Source organism: Pithys albifrons, chromosome 1 (genome assembly GCF_047495875.1).
Source record: "Pithys albifrons albifrons isolate INPA30051 chromosome 1, PitAlb_v1, whole genome shotgun sequence".
Classification (NCBI taxonomy): domain Eukaryota; kingdom Metazoa; phylum Chordata; class Aves; order Passeriformes; family Thamnophilidae; genus Pithys; species Pithys albifrons.
Window position 1 is genome coordinate 95019195 of NC_092458.1, and position 18841 is coordinate 95038035.

Below are 18841 nucleotides of genomic sequence, written 5' to 3' on the forward strand. Positions count from 1 at the left end.
CGATTAGTATCCAATACTAGTTGAATACACAATCACAGAAACCTCACACCTGCAACAGAGAAGAAAAGTCTCTTTATAGGAAGTAGGAATGTCAGGTAATACTCTCCATGTGTTTGCAACAATCTAAGCAAGAAAGTGGAATTTTAGTCATTTTTGAAGCCTAGGTTTTGGTGTTTTGGTTTTGGCTTTTTTTTTTTTTAATAAAAACTGGAGCAAGCACAAACAAGCATAATTATGAGAAAGGTGATTCAGAGCTGCCAGAATAATTTTCGTAAAAACCAGGAGACATTCCAGCTGTGAAAAGAGCAATAAGCCCAACAGTTGTGGATGCCAAGCAAGAGAATTACCTAGAATTAAAATGAAGTTAAATGAAACAATCCTAAGGCATAAGGTGATTAACTTCAGTGATGCTTTCTGTGATGGAAAAAAGCAAACACGACAGCTGGCCAAGAAAGTATCATTACCTATCGTTGACCTTGGTGGTTCAGTTCTAAGTGTAATAGGTTCCAAGACTGCAACAAAAACAGTGTGACAAAGTAAGTGTGAAACATACTCTGAAAACCTAAAATTGTGGCAGTGGTAATTATAAAAGGACATGCTAATACAACAACACAGTAATGTGGATCTACAAACTGACTTTTATTTTTTAAAACTATAGACAATTAAAGTTTCTAATAATATGGGGTAAATAAGAAATAGAAAGCAGTGAATCTTAGAACAAGCCAGAGAAGAGGTCACAGAACTTAACTCAGAGACAGCAAGAGGCTCTTGATATACAAAAATGTCAGGAATTCCCAAACTGAAGTCTGTTACTACTTGAAAGTAGCATGCTGACTGTGATGAAACATTTGCATTTTTCATCCAAGGTGAGCAATTAAGCAGAGGACTAAAAGGCTGCAACTGGTTCAGCTATACTTACTAATTATCTGAAAAAACCCTCATTTTAGTAAAACCTCTCACTTTTACCTCATTTGATCCTCTTACAATTTGGGTAACAAAACCATATATCATGCCCTTTTCCTCCTCATAAACTATACCAAATGGGAAAAAAAAATTATGAAACAGCAGAATCTATAAAAAAATCATGTCAGTAAAGAAAATATATTAAAATAACATTAGTGCATAAACTGCCGCCTCTCAAGGCATTAACAAATAAAGTAGTATAAAACATATAGACATACACACCTAAAGATAGAACCTTTTCTATCCAAACTCTCCTATACATCTACAGATTTTAAAAATGGGCTTCACAACAAATAAAACTTTGATTGTAATTGATGCTTTTGATACTATCCCTTAGAAGACATCTCCATGCTAGAAACCTGGAGAAGTAATAGAGCACCACGATTATACTTCCATTTCTTGGGTTTGGACCACATAGGAATAAAAACCACACAGGATTAAAAAAGAAGCCTACAGGAAATGGTGTTTTCAACTGCATGTATTATTAGACCAAAGAGAAGAAGAATGACTAAAGATGACTCATAATCATTACCCTCTGTAGCCTTTGGATGTTCATATGTGTAGGGACTCCTAGTAGTGACTGACACTGGAATGGTTGCTGCTGAAATAAAGAGAATTTTCTTGAGAGGAATACAGGTGCATTTGTATCTGTTTTTCTGCTGCTGATGTGGCTCAGCTGCTCTTCCTTCCCAATTAAAAATCAATGCCTCACAACTATTCAGAAACACAGTAAATGATAAATTTGCTGAATGTTTGTAACTACCCTGTGTGACTTTGTGGCACTTAGAAAAATAAAAATGCTTTTATGCTACAGGAACACCACAGCAGAGGAGCTCTCTAAATCTTCATCTTCCTCTTTTACTGGAGGTTTGGGTTTTTTGTTTTTAATGTCTGTGGACCAGTAAAAAGAAACAGTCAGAGAGAAATCAATTTTTTTTCTTTTCTTTTTTTTTTTTTTTTTTTGTAAATCTTTCTGTTAATTTTTCTGAAATCATCCATAGTGATGCAAAGGTTAGATGTGAAAGACTACAGGTGGAAATAACTGTAAAGCCACAGAAGGCAAGGCTGCCGTTCCCGGTGGACTCACTAGTGCCTCAACACTTTAGATAATCAAGTTAACAAGCTTCCTATTTCTATCTAGAGTACTCAATTAGGTTTGAAAGGGGTAAAATCCAAAGGCTGAAAAATATAAAGATCTTTGAAGACACACTTGGTAGAGTTTTTTAATATTAACATGACTTTATAATTTGAGTCCGTTTTCATTCCTAAGTACACCTGCAGTCATTAAGTAATCTCTGTGCTTATCCAAACCTTCAACCTTTGCTTTTTTTTGTTTACTCTGCTTTGACTTTTCTTAGCCTGTGGTCTATTAGCTATACCTCCCAACACAGATTTTGATTAGGAAAGAAAAAGTGATTGATGAATATTGTATGATGTACCTTAAACTGTAATTTTGGACATACTGGCAACTTGTCATGTTGAAATTCACAAGCATTTCAAGACTCAGTACACTTATTTCAAGGAAATTACTGTAAAACTATTAGCTACAATAAAATCTGAGACCTGACACTTGCAAAACTTTGTCATTTTAGATACAAAATTGCTTTATTAGTTTAGAATTCTCTATTTCCCTGCATGAATGCTTGAGGTGAGGGGATTTTATCTGGGAAGACTGTGCTTAAATTTAAAAGACTGAATTATTTCAGCATTTTAATTTTTCCTTTATTTATTTACTGACATTTTTTATAGTTAGTCATTAATGTATTTGATACTACTACCACTACTCTAAGAAAGCAAAATACTCCAAAATTTCTTCAGGACAGATAATTTGTGCAATTAAATAAAATGGTTGCCCAGAAAAGTTGGAGAGTCTCAATCCCTGGAAATACTGAAAAACTTTTCTGGAAGGAAAATGTTGCAGGCCAGTTGGGTGCATGGTAGAAAATTCACTCATTTCCTTCTCTGAAAAATGGAGAATTTAGTATGTTTGGATAGAGGTGTTCATGCTAACAGTAGTACAGGTGAGGACAATGGCTGCACATGCTCACTTTGGCAACAAAACTTTCTATTTTTTCATCCAGGTAACAGATGAAATTCCCCAGATATAAAAAAGAAAGAAAAAAAGAATGGAACTGTGAACTGTCACTAGAGTGTACAGTTTCTTGGTTGGAATAACTGAAAATTTTTATATATTTGGAGTTTTTTAAATGAAGGGTTTTTTCTCCATTTAAAAAAAAGACAGATACTTTATCAGAAACAACACAAAAGTCCTATTAAAAATAAGAGCCAAAATTAACTTTTAGGATCATTGTTTAACCCAAAATGCGTCATTAATAAGTCACTGATCGAGTATTAATTTGGCACATATTCTTCATTACTTTGATTCACTGTTAAGAAAATGTGACAACCACTGTTATGACATAAGTTTTTAATTTAAGCTGAACTCCCAAGTGAAGCTGGAACATCCTGCTCTTTGACCATTTTGCCAGGCTCTCCTCATGCACTGCATATTTTATGCCTCAAATACTATTTTCTGAACATGAATAATTTGTCACATCAGAACAGATGCCAGTTTCACAAATGCCTATTTACAGAAAAATCATCACAAGCTTTATCATGATTAAAAAGTGTGTCTTAGGATTATACCCAATTGATGAGTGAAACTACTAACAGGGAAAGGACAAGCAAGAGGCAAGGGTACAAATACAGAATCACGCCACTTTCTCAGTAGTCATATAGAAACCTGCTATATAGCTATTCAGTGTGGAAACATCAGCATAAAATCTTGGTCTTGGCAGTCCAAGGGTGCAAAACAATTGTATGCAACAGCTTCCAAATGAGCTAGATTTTTTCTCTGCTGTTTCAAAAAACAACATGCAGGATTCAGATCTCTATTCAGACATAGGCGTCTACAGCAGAGACAAAAGTAATTATTCTTGTAATACAATACTGGATTTCCTACACTAAAAATTATGTAGGAGTTGTAATCAGCATGCAAAACTAATTATACACATTATTTTGAGACTGTTCCAAGTCATAAGTACCATTCAGTTAACAAGCTTCACAGGGAGTAATTTGGTCTGAAGAGTAATTTCTTTTTATGAGCAAAAAATAATTTGCAGAGATCTGGAAAGAATTTAATAAAATAATCTAATCCTTTCCAACATTAAGCAATATATTCTTACAATAAACAATTATGCAATTTTAAGCTTTTTAGCATCATTATAAACCATGTAACACTAGAATTACTTTAGTAACTGTATTTACTTATTCTTCAGGTCCAGAAAATGGTAGTTGTATTTTATTCTCTGCCATACATCATGGATCAAATTCAACCCCAGCGTGAAGGTGCTATTTCACTTGAGATCATAAAATATGCCTTTAAAAATTTCCAGAGCAGAATTCCACTCTTGTTTCCACAGTTTCAGTTAAGTCTACATATGCATTAATGGTCACTGAATCAATACAAAGCCTCTGGTTCTATATAAGATGCTACAGCCACCAGCAAAGGAAAAGAATTTGCTTGTTCAGGACCCTGTACTGAACTAACCTGGAAAACTTGTGATTTTGAAATGAAAAGCAGAAAGACAATTTGTTTCAATGATGGGCTGTGCGAGTTGGTGATTTGGGATACAAAAGTTAAAAGTTTTCTGACTTTGTTTCTTTTTTTTTCAGTACAAAAATATTATTCCTCGCAGAGGGATTCCTCATCTCTTGGATGATTAAGTGCTGAACTTCACACTGAATAAATTTAAGCTAAAACGCACTACTTAAGTGATAAACTGTAACACATGTTTGCTATGGAAGTTGGTTACCAGGTTTAGTTCGTGGCTTTTTGGGTCTGGCAGATGGTCTAGGTTTAGATGCAGAAGGTGTGAGTTTTGCTTCTTTAGGAGCTGAAAGAAATATACTGGATTATAAATTTATCCTTTTGACTGTATCACATAAAAAAAATCAGATAAGGCAACAAATGACTATTGGGAACAAAAGCAAATGGCAAAATCAGGTATGTCAAGAAGGTTTCATATAAATCTTCCTAAGACTTCACCAACCCAGCAAAATCTCTGCTTGTTCTTCAGTGTAAAAGCGAGTAATTACATTTAAAATATGTAATTGTAGCTTGAAATCACATTCTAGCATTCCTCTCATTAAGTCAGCAAATTCATTTTTTTAAAGATACCAAAGAGATAAAACAACAGTGCTGTTTATCCCTTTGAATTCCAGGTCAATTTAAAGCCATCAGAAGACACACATAGACAAAATATGCAAAAATGTCCTTAGTTTTCAGCACTGTAAAGAAATTACTGTCAGGCAGCTGGAAAAACATGGAGTCAATAAAAAATGTTGAATTGCTTCATAATTGTAGTAATTGAATTCTGTTAATAGCATAGAAGTAACATCATGCAAATGGTAAAAATTAAGAACAACCAGTCCTAGAAACCCTTTTCCCCCTGAACATACCTGGGCTGAAATTGTAATTAGCTAATCTGACTGTTAGCCTAACCTCAGATAAAGTTTAAGGTCAGTTTCAGACAGTAGAGTCAGTAATTTTGTTCATTTTTAAAAAGCAGTGTTATGAGACTTCTTTCCAATAAAATGTTTGATAGCAACAGACACAGTGGAAAAGTGTTTGACATTTATAGAAATAACAGAGCAAAGTAAGACATGAAGTGACTGACGTGTTTTTCAAGCCAAAATGACATTCAGAAAGATTCATAAAACAGTAGAATTGACACATTCACCCAGTGCCACAGGAACCCTTCACTGAGAGTTCTAGGATTAGCACACACAACGCTACTCTTGCACTTGGCTTTTCAATTGTATTTCCAACAGGTTTCTGATTATTTTCTGAGGGTAAGGAGTGTTGGTGTAGAAAAGCTCTCAATTAAAAGGAAGACAATTCCTATCATCAAAGTTTTGCCAGAGTATAGAACTAGTGAAAATGTATAAAAGAAAAAAAGGTTTCTTTTTCTCCTAAGTTTAGGAAAACATTTCTGAATGCTTATGTCCTAACTTTTTTCCTCTCTCAGAGAAATGGATTAAATACAGTGAAAGCTATAAGAGGAAGTAAGAGAGTAAAAACTGTGGCTTGGACTACAAAGAAGAATGACCAACAGCTATAGAAACATGTATTACCTAGAGTTGCTTTTGGTTGTTCAACAGTCTGAGAAGTTTTAGGCTCCAAAAGTGGTGGTTTAGGAGCTAGAAAAGAAAAATTCAAGTGTAATTGAACCAATTAGTAGATGTATCAGCAGTAAGCCAAAAGTGTTATCATTCCAGTAGTTCATGGGAGTTGTTTTTTAAACTGTCTTGATAAGTCTTGCTCTTGTGTGTGACACCCTACACTCCTTTTGGTTTTGTTTCCTATGAAATTGTACAATTTATGCTTGTGGCTATGTGAGAGTCTGCTTCTAAGGCTCATTCATATTTATGTTCTCAGAATATTTTTAATCAGTTATTTGGGTCAATTAGCAAATAAATTTATTTTATGTTATGAGAGAAGAGTGAGAAAGGATGAATGAGGTTTTTGACTGAAGAATGTAGTCCATAACAAATACCAGAGAATCTGTATGAAGGAGGAAACTTCTAAATGCCAAAATCTTATGAAAATAATAAATCTGTACCTGCAGCTAATTGTAAGAGAGGTATAAGAAAACAAAGGCAGCTCTTGCTTTTTACTGACCAGTCCATTTATAAGACATGAGAACAGAAATCTTTTAGGGCTCTAAGAATCCACACCATAATTTTTATTGGTCCAGCACCGGAATCACTAAAGAAGGCAAATTAATTTCCCTTAATCCCAAATAAGAAGAAAATGAGAAGACATCTGGGTTTTTTTAACCAAAAGCAGAAAAGGAAAAAAGACATGACACCATGATAATGTTGTTATGGTCAAAGAATGAACCTTTTGTATATGAAAGTTTTCCCTTCTACTTTAAGAAAGGTCTCCTATTTCCACTAAAATGGCAATGCTTTCGACTGGGTTCCCTGCAGGAGGATTTACTTTACTTTCAATCAACAAACTATTTTGACTAGCAAAGATGTCATCTTTGCCATAGTATGTCTGTGGGAGATGGGGATTGGCAAACGAGATGATAGAAATAATAATTTCATATATTGCTTATACCAGTGATATTGAAACACCCTTGTGCCACTGAGAGGAAATTTTTTTCCATTCTAGTCCTTTAGAAAGGTTACAACACTAGAGAACTTGTTTATATTTTTATCACTGGACCCAAATGCATAAAACTGATGAGTTTAACTCTCATCCCTTATGTTAGCCAACATCAAACGAGCAACCAAATGAGCTAGTCAGGATGCTTATGTACTACATAGGTTCTGTCCTTTTTAGGAAGTTTTGCTTAGATGTTTTTAGTGAACATATCTCTTTGCATTATAAAAATGGTGTGCACAATTACCAGGTTTCACATGCTGTACTTCTGGGGTAGCAGATGGTTTCAGTTTAGAAGGAATAAGTGGTATTTCTTTTGGAGCTGAAAGAAAGAGCTCAGTTTGCAATCAAAAATTGTTTAACAAGCATTTCCCGTAACAATCAGCACATGTCACAAGTTTATATTGAAGAAAAGACAACTTAGTATGGAATGTCAAAGCTAGCTGATGAAATAGCATTTTAAAGTGTGGAATGGAGATGATACTGCAATGCTGTACTTTGATCAAAAATGGGAGTTCATGACCCCGAAACAATTAAAATTTCCAATTTGAAAGATTTACAATCAGACACAATCAGCACATGCATGTGTATTGGGAGTAAAACAGATAGAACACTCTAATAAGAGGATGATGGTGATGTTTGGACATGCAAGAGGCAAGTTTTACTTTTCTGAAGCAGTAAACCCATCCAGAATTATGCTCTTATACACAGATATGTCAAGAACAATCAGTCTAATGACAATGGAGGAACAAGGCTCTCTAACCAGGAAAACAAAATGTTGATGCATGTGAAATGATATGCTAGAAGAAATTAATCCATATGGGATGAAGAGTGCAAAACAAACACAGAGTTTTTCACTGGGTGAAAACAACATTACCTAATGTTACCCTTGGCCATTGAAAAGGACGAGAAGTTTTAGGTGTAAAAGATTCCAGAATAGATTCCCTTTTTGCTGCTGGAAGAAATGATGACAGTCATAAGAGAACAACGAGCTAATGGAAGAAACTCTCCCTTCATAAGCAAAAACAAATTTGTTTTTACAAGTACAACAAATATTTCACTAATGCTTAGACAGTTTAGTATACATTGGGGAGAAATTCAGAACTGCACAGAGCTTCAGTCACTATAAATTGACACTTTTATGATGTGCAGAAATTCTGGGTGTTTATTTCCTCCTGTCTTCATTGCAACTGGTCCAGATGTCAACCACTGCCGAGTAAGATTTTAAGTAAAGCTCTTCATCATTTTGAGTTTTGGTTAAATACTCAAGAGAGATGATATTATGTAAAGTGCAGGAATTTAATGAAAAGGATATGTCAAACAATCAATTAGTCAAACACTAAAACATATAAAATTTTGAGTAGAAAGCTGAAGCTTATCCAGCCATTGTTTCAGTCCAAAAGCACTGAGTCTATGTAACTGTTAACCAATTTCATCTTGTTAAGGATACACTATCCTTAATGTTTTTAACAAGGTTCTAACAATAAAATGCAGCCTACGGCTCACACTACAGTGTTTTCATCAGAACTACTGTACAAAAGTATTGTTTTCTCAATTATCTATGTGGTTTATTTTTCAGACTACTGAAAGAGTTGTGACATGTCTTATGTCTGTGAGAAAGCACTAATTTCAACCATTAACAGCAGCATAAATTCAAAATTCTGATGTTATGGGCAAATCCAAATGTGCACTGAAAGTGATAACAATGTACTCATTTCAGTGAGTTTTAGAGCATGCTTTGAGCTACTGAATTAAGAACTAGATAGAGATTATTGTACCTGGTCCAGCATCTGCTATTTCAGGCTTACTAGGTGTCACAGGGCTTGAAAGAACAGGTTGAATACCACTGAAAGCTATAAAAAAACAGGTCACAATATCTCAGATTATTAATTCTACACCCAGCATTTTTAGTTACAGAAGAACAAAAAAATGTTATGGGCTATACCTAAATGGCAATGCAGAGGTTCCCCCACCATAAGCAACCTTACCTCTACAATGGAGCAGTGCTGGTTTACAGTGTGAACTGAAGAAGTTGTTAAAATAAGAACTAAAACTGAGGTGTCGGTCAACTAAAGCTAACTTTAGATAGCATGGTGCAGAAAAGGCCCTTTTAGCAACTCAGAAAATATGAAGATGAAGAAATTTCTAATACCAAGGTTATAAAGAGAAAGCACTCCAAAAAAGTCAGAAAAATATAAATTACAAAAATTAAAAAGCACAGCAAATGTATTTCTGTGAAGAAAAAAAATGAGTGCCTTAATTCTTTTCAGTTGTTTTCTGTCAATATTTTGTTAGTGAATTTAAATGCTGTGCAATCTGTGTACATATGTACACATAAAAAACAAGGGTAAAATACTGTTAAAAAAAAGAAAGACGCTTCCTATGCTGGCAAAGGAATAATGTATAAATGTGTGTTCTAAGTGTATAATGATTAGGATTGTAAGAAAAAAACCAAGTAATTTAAATGTTATTATTACATTATTATTATCATTATCATCATCATCATTATCGTTAGTAGTAAAGCAGGATTACTTCATGTAAGTATATCCCAATCTAGCCCTAGTAGCTTTTTGAGCAACAAATGAGGTCAGAAACATTATCAGGTGAGTTTCTCAGCAGTATGGACAAACTGTCATGTAAAAAAGAATACTTTGTCTACAGTAATGATCATGACTCAAGCAGAAGACAATATGGAAGATAATCAAAATATCTAGGATTAATAAGATTTCAAAAATTGCTGTCAAAACAGCAAAAGGCATTTAACTGAAAAGCTAATGCATTATTATTACCCGTAGTTGTTAATACATGAGGTGTTCTGGAAAGTGGAGGCATAGATTTTTCCAGGTCAGCTGAACTTGTAGCTGCAGAAAAATGTAAATAGCCCTGAGACAGATTCATATGATGCAGGTATAGGAAGGGGGGAAAAAACCAAAAATCAGAAAAAAGTAAGATTGTTTTACATTGCTTTGAAAGATGCCAACACCACTACAACAGTTACACAAGATTTCCAACTTAAAAAGAAAGGAACAAACCCTCAAAGTTTTGAAGATGTTACATGCACCTAATAGACACATCCTGACAGAAACCACAGACCACTTGAAAGCAGACTTATCAACAGGAGTCAATGGATCAGTGCACATTTGATAGTAAAACCCTGTGCTTTTGACTTTTGCATCTGTAGAAAGAGACCTACATACTTTAAATACATGGAAATATGAATTTCTACAACCAGGTATTTCTATTGCCAAAGCTCTCCTTGTTTCACTTTGGCAGATGCCAGTATTTTGAATTAGGAGGTTTAATATACTACACATCATGCAATTTGTTATTTAATTGTGACATTTTATCTAATGGACATAATATAAATTAACAGAGCTTTTGTGATAGAGCCAGACAGTGAGGTAGAAAATTAAAAAATACTGTTGAAATATTGACTGCCAGGCTTAGAATAATTTTTCTTCTCATCTCTTGCAATGAATATGAGTTTAATCTTGAATACCAATGATCCCAGTAAGAAAAGTTCAAAGGTGAAATAACAACACAACTTGAAAAAAAATCCTTAAAAATAGAGAAAAATACAAAATAACCTGTACTATACAGCTAACAGAAAATCCCCTACGGTAAAATGTGGCAGTCAAGAATATATCTTTATAACTTAAAATGAATCAATTTAGCTATTGGTCCCTATATTCAATAAATTACCCAAACCAATATTAATTCCTGTGGTTTACTTTTTATTTGATCCTATGCCACAGAATATCACCATGCAGTTTTAGAGCCTAACTATCAGACACTGTGGACAAAATTTTCTGCTTCAGACAACATCAATCAGAGCAAACAGCTTCTAACTGTAATATCCTTGATGCAAAATTAAATACTAAGGTATGGAAATATCACAAACACAATTTACCAGTCTCTATTTTTGACATTTCTGCAGATGCAGATGTTTGGGACAGGAAAGCAATATTATTAGAGTCCGGTGAAGCTGGAAAAAAAACCAACAACACAACCAAAACAAAGCATTCTTTTTGGCATCATCTGAACATATAGACTGAGGAGGTTTCAACACATTACTAACAAACTAGGGATTTGAAAGATGGAAAAATCTCAAAGGCACATGAAATGAATTTTCTAATGTAAATGCATGAAGATGCACTGGTGATATGAAAGAAGCTGTTAAAAGAAATATGAAGAAGATAATCACAAGAAATGTGAAAGTGTGATATCCGATGCCTGAAGTAACATATGGCACTTTCATCTCTATACACTTATGCTTTACCCCAATGTAGGCTAAAAGCACAGTGAGATCTCTTGAAGTAATTCTTGTCTCACATGGTTACCAGATCTGCAAGAAATAGTTACCACCAAAGGCTGACGGTGTCTTGAACCTTGAAGAAACATGCCATGATTCACCAAAACCTGAAAAGAGGCACTGATCTTAAGACCCTGACATGATCTCAAAAGCAGCAGAAGAGCAGAGCATTCCCACTTTCAGGCGATGGCAATGGAAAGGTGTGGGCAGAAGACAACCAGCTACCATGAAAGCCAGTGGTGAAGCAACAATCAGCTGAACCTGTGGAATCCCTGGAGGGTGGCTCAACTGCTGTACTGCCCTCCCGTGCCAGCCCAGATGGGGTTGACCTCTGAAGAATGCTGTCATCTTTGAATGTGACAGAAAAAGCAAGACTAGCTCCCAAAACACAAAGAAGCGGGGGAATGGAGCTGAAGGCAAGGTGCAATGACATGGTCTCTGTGCAAGATGTCACGTTTCCTGCATCAGCAATGAAAAAGCATGGGATCAAACAACAAAACTGCAGAACAGCGTGGTGAGAACGTGAGCAAGCCAAGCTGCACCAACAAGTCTTCATACTCTCCATGGAAGATGACAAGGATGCTGGGTGGGTTGGAGCGGGAGGTGTGATGGGAAGTGAGAGAGATGTGAGGCAATGGACAAAGAAGGGTTTTGCTAGTTACCCATCCCAGCTGGCTGGGTTGCCAGGGAGGAAGGAGTGGTGGACTTCAGCCTTGGTCTTCGAGTAGCTAAGATGAAACACAGAAAGCACCTTCAGGTCCTCAGACAGGCTGCTGTTGCACAGGTCATATCAAGACAGAGCTATAAACAAGGAGACATGGCCCTGCTTGGGCCAGGCTGCCAGGTCACAGTCTCAGTCCCCACAGCAGCATGATGCTGTCTTTCAACAGGCATAGGTAGCCTGAGGTGTGAGAGCAAACCTAGAAGTGGAACCCCAGAAAAGGCTGCAGAAAGCTCACAGATGGAACAATTTCTCATAAGGAGCCATAAAGCTCCAACCACATAATTGACCACACCTTTACATGACACCAGCACGCGTGAACAGGCTCATCCCTGCAGAGGAAAGCATTGCCAAAGTAATCATTGGAGGAAGGGAATGGCTGGCTATTTACCCATCCTTGTAGTTTCTGGTGAATCAGATGAGGTGGATTCCAGATCTGGTGTCTTGGTTGCTACGGTCAGACATGGAAATGATCTTGAGATATCCACTCAGCCTTGCCACAGCAGCACAAGCAGCACCAGTTCACAGCCCCCCAGATGTCCAGATGTAGGCTCACACACACCATTTCCTGGCATTACCTTGTGACTCAGTGATCAAATCAGGAGTCCACTGTCTTGTTGTGGTTGCAACAAACACAGTACTCCTGGAACCTCAGCAGCTAAATGGCTCTACATCAGCAGAAAAATGCCTAAATGTCTAATTCACCAGCCCACTCCTTACATTTCCTTCAAAGATGCCAAAACAACTCTAATTGCAGACAAAACATGGAAACCAGGACTTGTTCTAGAATTTAAAATTCAGGATAACATATCCTTGACATGTGTCCAGTGCAAGAAACTGCAAATACAAATTAATAATTATTCTAGTCTGAAGGAATAAACTGCACATTATGCTATCAATATTCAGTCAAAAACCTTCTTAAAAGTTCAATAACTTTTGGAAGCAGGTATTTTCCTACTGTTTTCATTACTATTATTGTTTTTATATAGAAGAGATTATATAAGGCCTCACTACATTAAAGGCCCCCCAATTGCTCGTGATATATGATAATTCCCATTCTTCCTTACAGTTAGTCTGTAAGCCAATGATTAACATGCTTGTTCATCATGCTAGAACTTCAGTGCTCACGGAAAAAGGAAAAAAAATAATTTATGTACTCTAAAGAGTCTATAAGACATCATACCACATCAATAAGAAAAAGTAAAATTATGTTTCTGCCATGTTGGAATGTTTAGTTCTAAAAAGAATTTTCAAAATGAAAACTGCAGCTAGAAACTCACAGGAATTTTCCAATGAATTCTTTTTGTCACTTCAAAAGAGATTTTTCAAGTGATAGGAAAAAACATAGGCTCAAACAACATAATCATCATTAGAATGGCAAGTGTTTTAAAGTGCATTAACAAACCCAGATATTGCTCAAGCCAGATGAAAATGATGTCAAGTGGTGGCACAGGAAAAGCAAAAAAAAAAATCATATTTACCCTCCACTGTTCCTTGGCTTGCAAGGTAAGGAGAAGTAGGTTTCAGCTTTGGTCTCTGAGTAACTAAGATTAAACCAGAAAACTGCCTTCAGAACATAGAGGTGAACAGTTTTTTTTCAAAGCAATATGAGTACAGAGTTTTAGGTGAATGAAGTCTATATTGCATTTAGTTTTTTACATAAATATTTGCATTCACTACAGGATTATTCCATTTTTAAATCCGTGTGGCTTAGTTGAGTTAGTGTAGATTACAGACAGTTAATCTTTTAGTGAACTAAGACTATGGAGTAGAAAATTACGAAGAGTGATTGAGAAGCTTAACAATTAAGTATCTCCTCGTAATTTATATAAATGCATGAATATCTTGCTGAGATATTTGGCATTGCCACTAACCAGGAAAAAAATTGAAATGTTTTGACTAAATTTTAAAATACAGCTTTTCATATTTAAGTATTGTAAAATGATAGAAATTACGATGGAAACACTGTTTACCCTTGGCTGTCCTCGTGGTTTTCAGGAAAGGAAAAGATGTGGGCTCCAGGACTGGTCTTGGGAGAGCTAAGATTAGAGATGGAACTATTTTGAGATGTTACAGCAGTCTCTTTATGTACATAAAAGTATTACTTTAATCACACCCCAACAAATCAATATTTAAGGTGTGGTTTCCCAGGAATACTCCTTCTACCAAATGAATCATACGTCCATTTTTTTGTCACTTGGTATTACCAAAAATTCACCCAACCACTAACTATACACCACTCCTGTTACACAATAATGGCAGTGATGATACTCCAGAGCTGCCTCTTAACTGCAGTAAATGATAGATTCCAAATCCATTTTCAGGCATCAAACAAATATTTTCAAACTCTAAATTGAAAACTAGTCAATGGATATGTGGCCAGAACTTCAGCTTGTCTCAAAGATACTGTCAAGTTTTGGGAATTGCCATCTCATATTTAATCTGAAAAACAACTAATTGAGGCTGATTATGATACACGCCATCATATGTAAAAATCTGAACTTTGGGTCTAAAATAATTTTAAAATTGCCATCACACTTGTAAGAACATATTATAGAAAAAGTAGAGTTCAAATTTGATGGATCAACAAAGAGAAAATTACAAACATGTAATTCGTGTTCTTATTAGACTCTTTCATTCTTAGCAAATAAAATCCTTCAAAAATGCATCACAGGTTTGTAGGGTAGATTGACAGAGGGATGGATAGAAAGATTTTCAGAAATTTCTCCCATTTAAAGATCCATTTTACTACACTCTTCTCTGTGGCTCTATGATATTTACTGCCCTCTTCATCTTCAATTTGTTTGCTGAAGAATGGGAATAACAAGAGTTCCACAAATATGTTTTCTGAATTACCAAGCCAACTTTTGCATCTTTAATAGCACTGATTTGAAGAAGTGTCAAACACAGCAGTTCAGATGGCAAACATTAGAGGCAGTATCTACTTGTTAGTGTACAGAGCAATGCTATAGAACATGTACAAACATCTATAGAGGTCTGCAGTAGGAGACAAGACTCACAGTGTACCAAGTGGAGAAAAGGAGTGTTCCTGTGTTCAGCAATTAAATTTGTTCTATAGAGGAAGAAAAGCATTAAAGAAACTGACTTGATTCTTTAGGAACATGCAGAAAACTGATAAACCTTTTATCTTCCCAAATGAAAAAAATACTTCTTTTTTCTCCTAGATAAGTCTGGACTATCAGGTCTCAAGCTACTTAAGAAACCCTGAACTTGAGTTTGCAATGCTTCACTGTGCTTTCACCTCCATAATACAAATTTTGTCACTACAGCCTAGCTAGAGTCTGTCTTCTTTAGTAGTAGTTTTGGATTTAGTTTTAGTTAAGCCTTAGCTAGGTCTGAATTCAGCAGGCCCAAAGGATGTGACATGGATTAGAAGGGACAAGCATCACCTGATTTAAGCAACAACAGAGGTATTTCATATCACCTGACATCATCAAGAAGTATCAAGAAGCATAAAAAGAGAAGGAGGTGCAGCTTCTGCCTCTTTTGGTCTTTGCCTCAGACCAGTAAGGATGCACTGCCCTGCCCTGCCGAGATTAGGCCTTGCCCCATTCCCGCTGTGTTGAACATTTTCTTGTTTATTTCTCTCCTCTCTTGCTGGGAGGTTTCTCTGGAAGAGTTTTTGGGAGGTTTTTTGGGGTTTGGGTGGTTGGAATCTGTATTATGAGGTTGGGTAACTCAGTGGAGGTGTTATTATTTCTTTTCACTTTTGTATATATATCTATTATATCATATTCTGTTTTAAATTTTCTTCTGTGTAAATACAAAAACCTTGCCATTTCAAAGTTCCATTTCTAGTCTTTTCCTCCCTCCCTTTCCCTTGGTGGTGGTGGGGGGGGTTCTGACAGGCAATTAGGCACTTAGCATTTTGCCAAGCTAAACCAATACAGCAGTATACTTGAATATTCTACACAACTTCAGAATTTACAACTTGAACAGCTTTTAAGCTGTTTTAAAACCATAAATGAATATGAACAATCAATAGAAAATAAATCTACAAAGAATTTCCTACATATATCACTCTCTGCCCCCAACACGGGAAATGATCAAATGTCTTAAATACCAATAACCAGAGAAATTCTCTTTTGTAATAATAGAGTAAATATAAATAAAAAATGTTATAACTTCAAAAATACAGTAGCTATCTGTATCAGAATACTCTGCATACAGTGGAGAAGCTAAAGTTTGATTATGAGCCTTATAGTATGTTATAGCAAAAATTTATTATATTAAGTAATACCTAATTGGTCAATGGTGATTATGGGTAATACTATGAATCAGTACTGCAAAAGTGAACTAACAGTTTGGGGAAAAAATCATAATACAGCATTTAAACATTATATATATTATCTTCAGTTAAAGTAGTACCCCGTGCAGAATTTTTATCTTGCAGTTGTTTTTATCCCCAAAGTAAAGGAAATCAAACCAACATTTCACCAAAAGCACATTGGGGACTCTTGATAATTCAAGGACACTCAGTTCACAGGAAATGTCAACACCAGACTGGAGTGATGGTGTTTCCATGACTCCAGATGCTTTAGACATGAATTGTGAAAGTATCTGTGATTCATTAAGAGATGAAGAGAAAATCTAGTTTTTAAATGCTGAGGAATCTGACTGTTGCTGGGATATTAAACACACAAGTTGTGGTGTTCAAGATGATGCAACTGCAAACTCAGGCAAGGTACTGGATGCTTAAAAGTCCTTTCTGCATTATGTGAATAAAGATATTCATCCCAGTAAGGTGACAAGAGGATACAATAACTGTTGCTAGACAGAACTTCTAAGAATCTTCTTCTTTTACACTTTCTGAATTTTAAATTACACTAACAGGACAATTAAATTTTTACAAGCTGGTGCAAAAGATCAGTCCTTTTGCACTTAAAATGATTTCTAGCTGTTGATCAAGAAGCGATCGATACAGAACAGTTCTTTACCTGGCTTGCCATTTAGACTTAGAAATGAATGTGTGCACAGTAGTAAAAAAGGAAGCAAGCAGCAATGTGATGAAAAATAAAACAGCTAAATCAGATATGAAAGTAACCCTTAAACAGACAGACTCCGCATAAGTGGGAACACTATGGTTTTAAAGAAAAAAAGTAAGTCTAGATTGAAAGTATTGTTCATTATCTGAATAACCACACTGGATTTTTGGGATATGTGGCTCCAGAGAGCACAATAACTGTGAAGTCATTAATCAGTCTTCAATAAAAAGGTAGAGTCTGAACAGGTTTGAAGAACTTTGGCAAGTAAACATTTACTAAAACCAACTAATTAGCAAATGACCAATTAACTAACAGCTTTTTTAAAGAAATCATTAGGACAGGTAGGAGATCCACTTCAGGGTCATTAACATGTAAGTGAGTATTTCACTGCAGTCATTTTGTTGTATGGACTTCACTTCTTCAGTTGAAAGAACCTTCACTCATTCTCTTCTCTCCCCTCTCTTTCCCTCCCAAACACAAACATGCAAAACAGAAAATCAGAATTCCTTTAGTTATTCCAAGGAAATCCTTTAAATACAGACAACTGTACAGGTTAATGTTTCCCAATTCTATCGTATACGTAGAGTGTGCTAATTAAACATTATTGTCATATTAAGTTACATTTTTAACTCTCCTTCAAATCTGGGACTTAGCATGGAGATGTTTATGTTGAATTCCAGCCTAGATCAGGTATGACTTTCTCCATTCTCTCAAACACTGTAGTTGTTGAGAAATTGACTCCTCTGGTTTGAAAAGAGGGCAGTGTAACTTTCTCTATAGGCAAAGCATTCAGAACAAAGAATTGAACTTGAATTTGCTATTATATCAATATATAGAAAACCATTACTGAAACTTTCTGTTAGGCCAATTGATTATAAGTTATTGCTCAGTATGAATGATGCATTAATTATAAATACTGATTAATACCTCTGAAGAATAAATATACAAAACCTATCTCATCTTCATGTCTTGATTTTAAGAGTATTTAGTTGGAATCTGCAAGATTTGCCATTAACCTGCAATTACAGGCCACTGGACAGCTACTAAAAGTTTCCTGTCAAATACTCATTTAGTCCACTTTTTGCTGCAAGGGAGTTTTGGCAACGATTTCAAATTGACTTTGAATGAAAGTGTCATTATTAAAAGGAAATGAAATATTTCTTCTTGCAGGGATAGTAAACCAAACACAATCTTGAGCATTGATAAAACTAAATTTGTTCAGTGTCATTTGGTAAGGCATTGATAAGTTAGCTTATTTTATGAAGCGAGGAAGTAGAAGAACCCTAAAGAATAAATGTTGGGAAGGAAGAACAGGAAAAGTATATACTTTAGATTATTATATATTTATAGGTGTAAGTAATTTAAATGTCAATAAAGTACCATCATCCAACCAATTTCATTTTACTACAGTTTGGTATAACAGATTTTTAGGGTGTTTGAAAGCATCACATCTACTATTGAAGCATCAGGTCAAGATTAATTTGTCGCAAATATTTTCTTTAAATGCAATGTGCCATTTATTTAAAAAGTTGTACTCAATATAGTAGTACATCTGATAAACATGTTTTGGTTTCTATTAGTCTTGGGCCTATGCCATCTCCCCTACTGGCAGCAAAATGTGTAACTTAAATAACTGCTTTAAATATATTCAAGTTAAAGATCTTAAG

At 35.3% G+C, this 18841-nt stretch overlaps 1 protein-coding gene across 3 annotated transcripts in view; it reads right to left on the minus strand.

Annotated features, from left to right (window-relative positions):
- ABI3BP (ABI family member 3 binding protein) overlaps window positions 1-18841 on the minus strand; it is a 144728-nt gene that overhangs the window by 52959 nt on the left and 72928 nt on the right. Inside the window, exons 22-35 of one of the 3 annotated variants that reach the window (XM_071561297.1) lie at window positions 14142-14207; window positions 13650-13712; window positions 12560-12619; window positions 12110-12175; window positions 11498-11554; window positions 11046-11120; window positions 9925-9996; window positions 8914-8988; window positions 8013-8090; window positions 7383-7457; window positions 6100-6165; window positions 4779-4859; window positions 1496-1564; window positions 465-512 (exon numbers count right to left, since the gene is read on the minus strand). In XM_071561297.1, the coding sequence (XP_071417398.1) occupies window positions 465-512; window positions 1496-1564; window positions 4779-4859; window positions 6100-6165; window positions 7383-7457; window positions 8013-8090; window positions 8914-8988; window positions 9925-9996; window positions 11046-11120; window positions 11498-11554; window positions 12110-12175; window positions 12560-12619; window positions 13650-13712; window positions 14142-14207 (951 nt within the window). The remainder of the gene's footprint in view (window positions 1-464; window positions 513-1495; window positions 1565-4778; window positions 4860-6099; window positions 6166-7382; window positions 7458-8012; window positions 8091-8913; window positions 8989-9924; window positions 9997-11045; window positions 11121-11497; window positions 11555-12109; window positions 12176-12559; window positions 12620-13649; window positions 13713-14141; window positions 14208-18841) is intronic. The other 2 variants (XM_071561311.1, XM_071561304.1) reach the window with 2 other exon arrangements.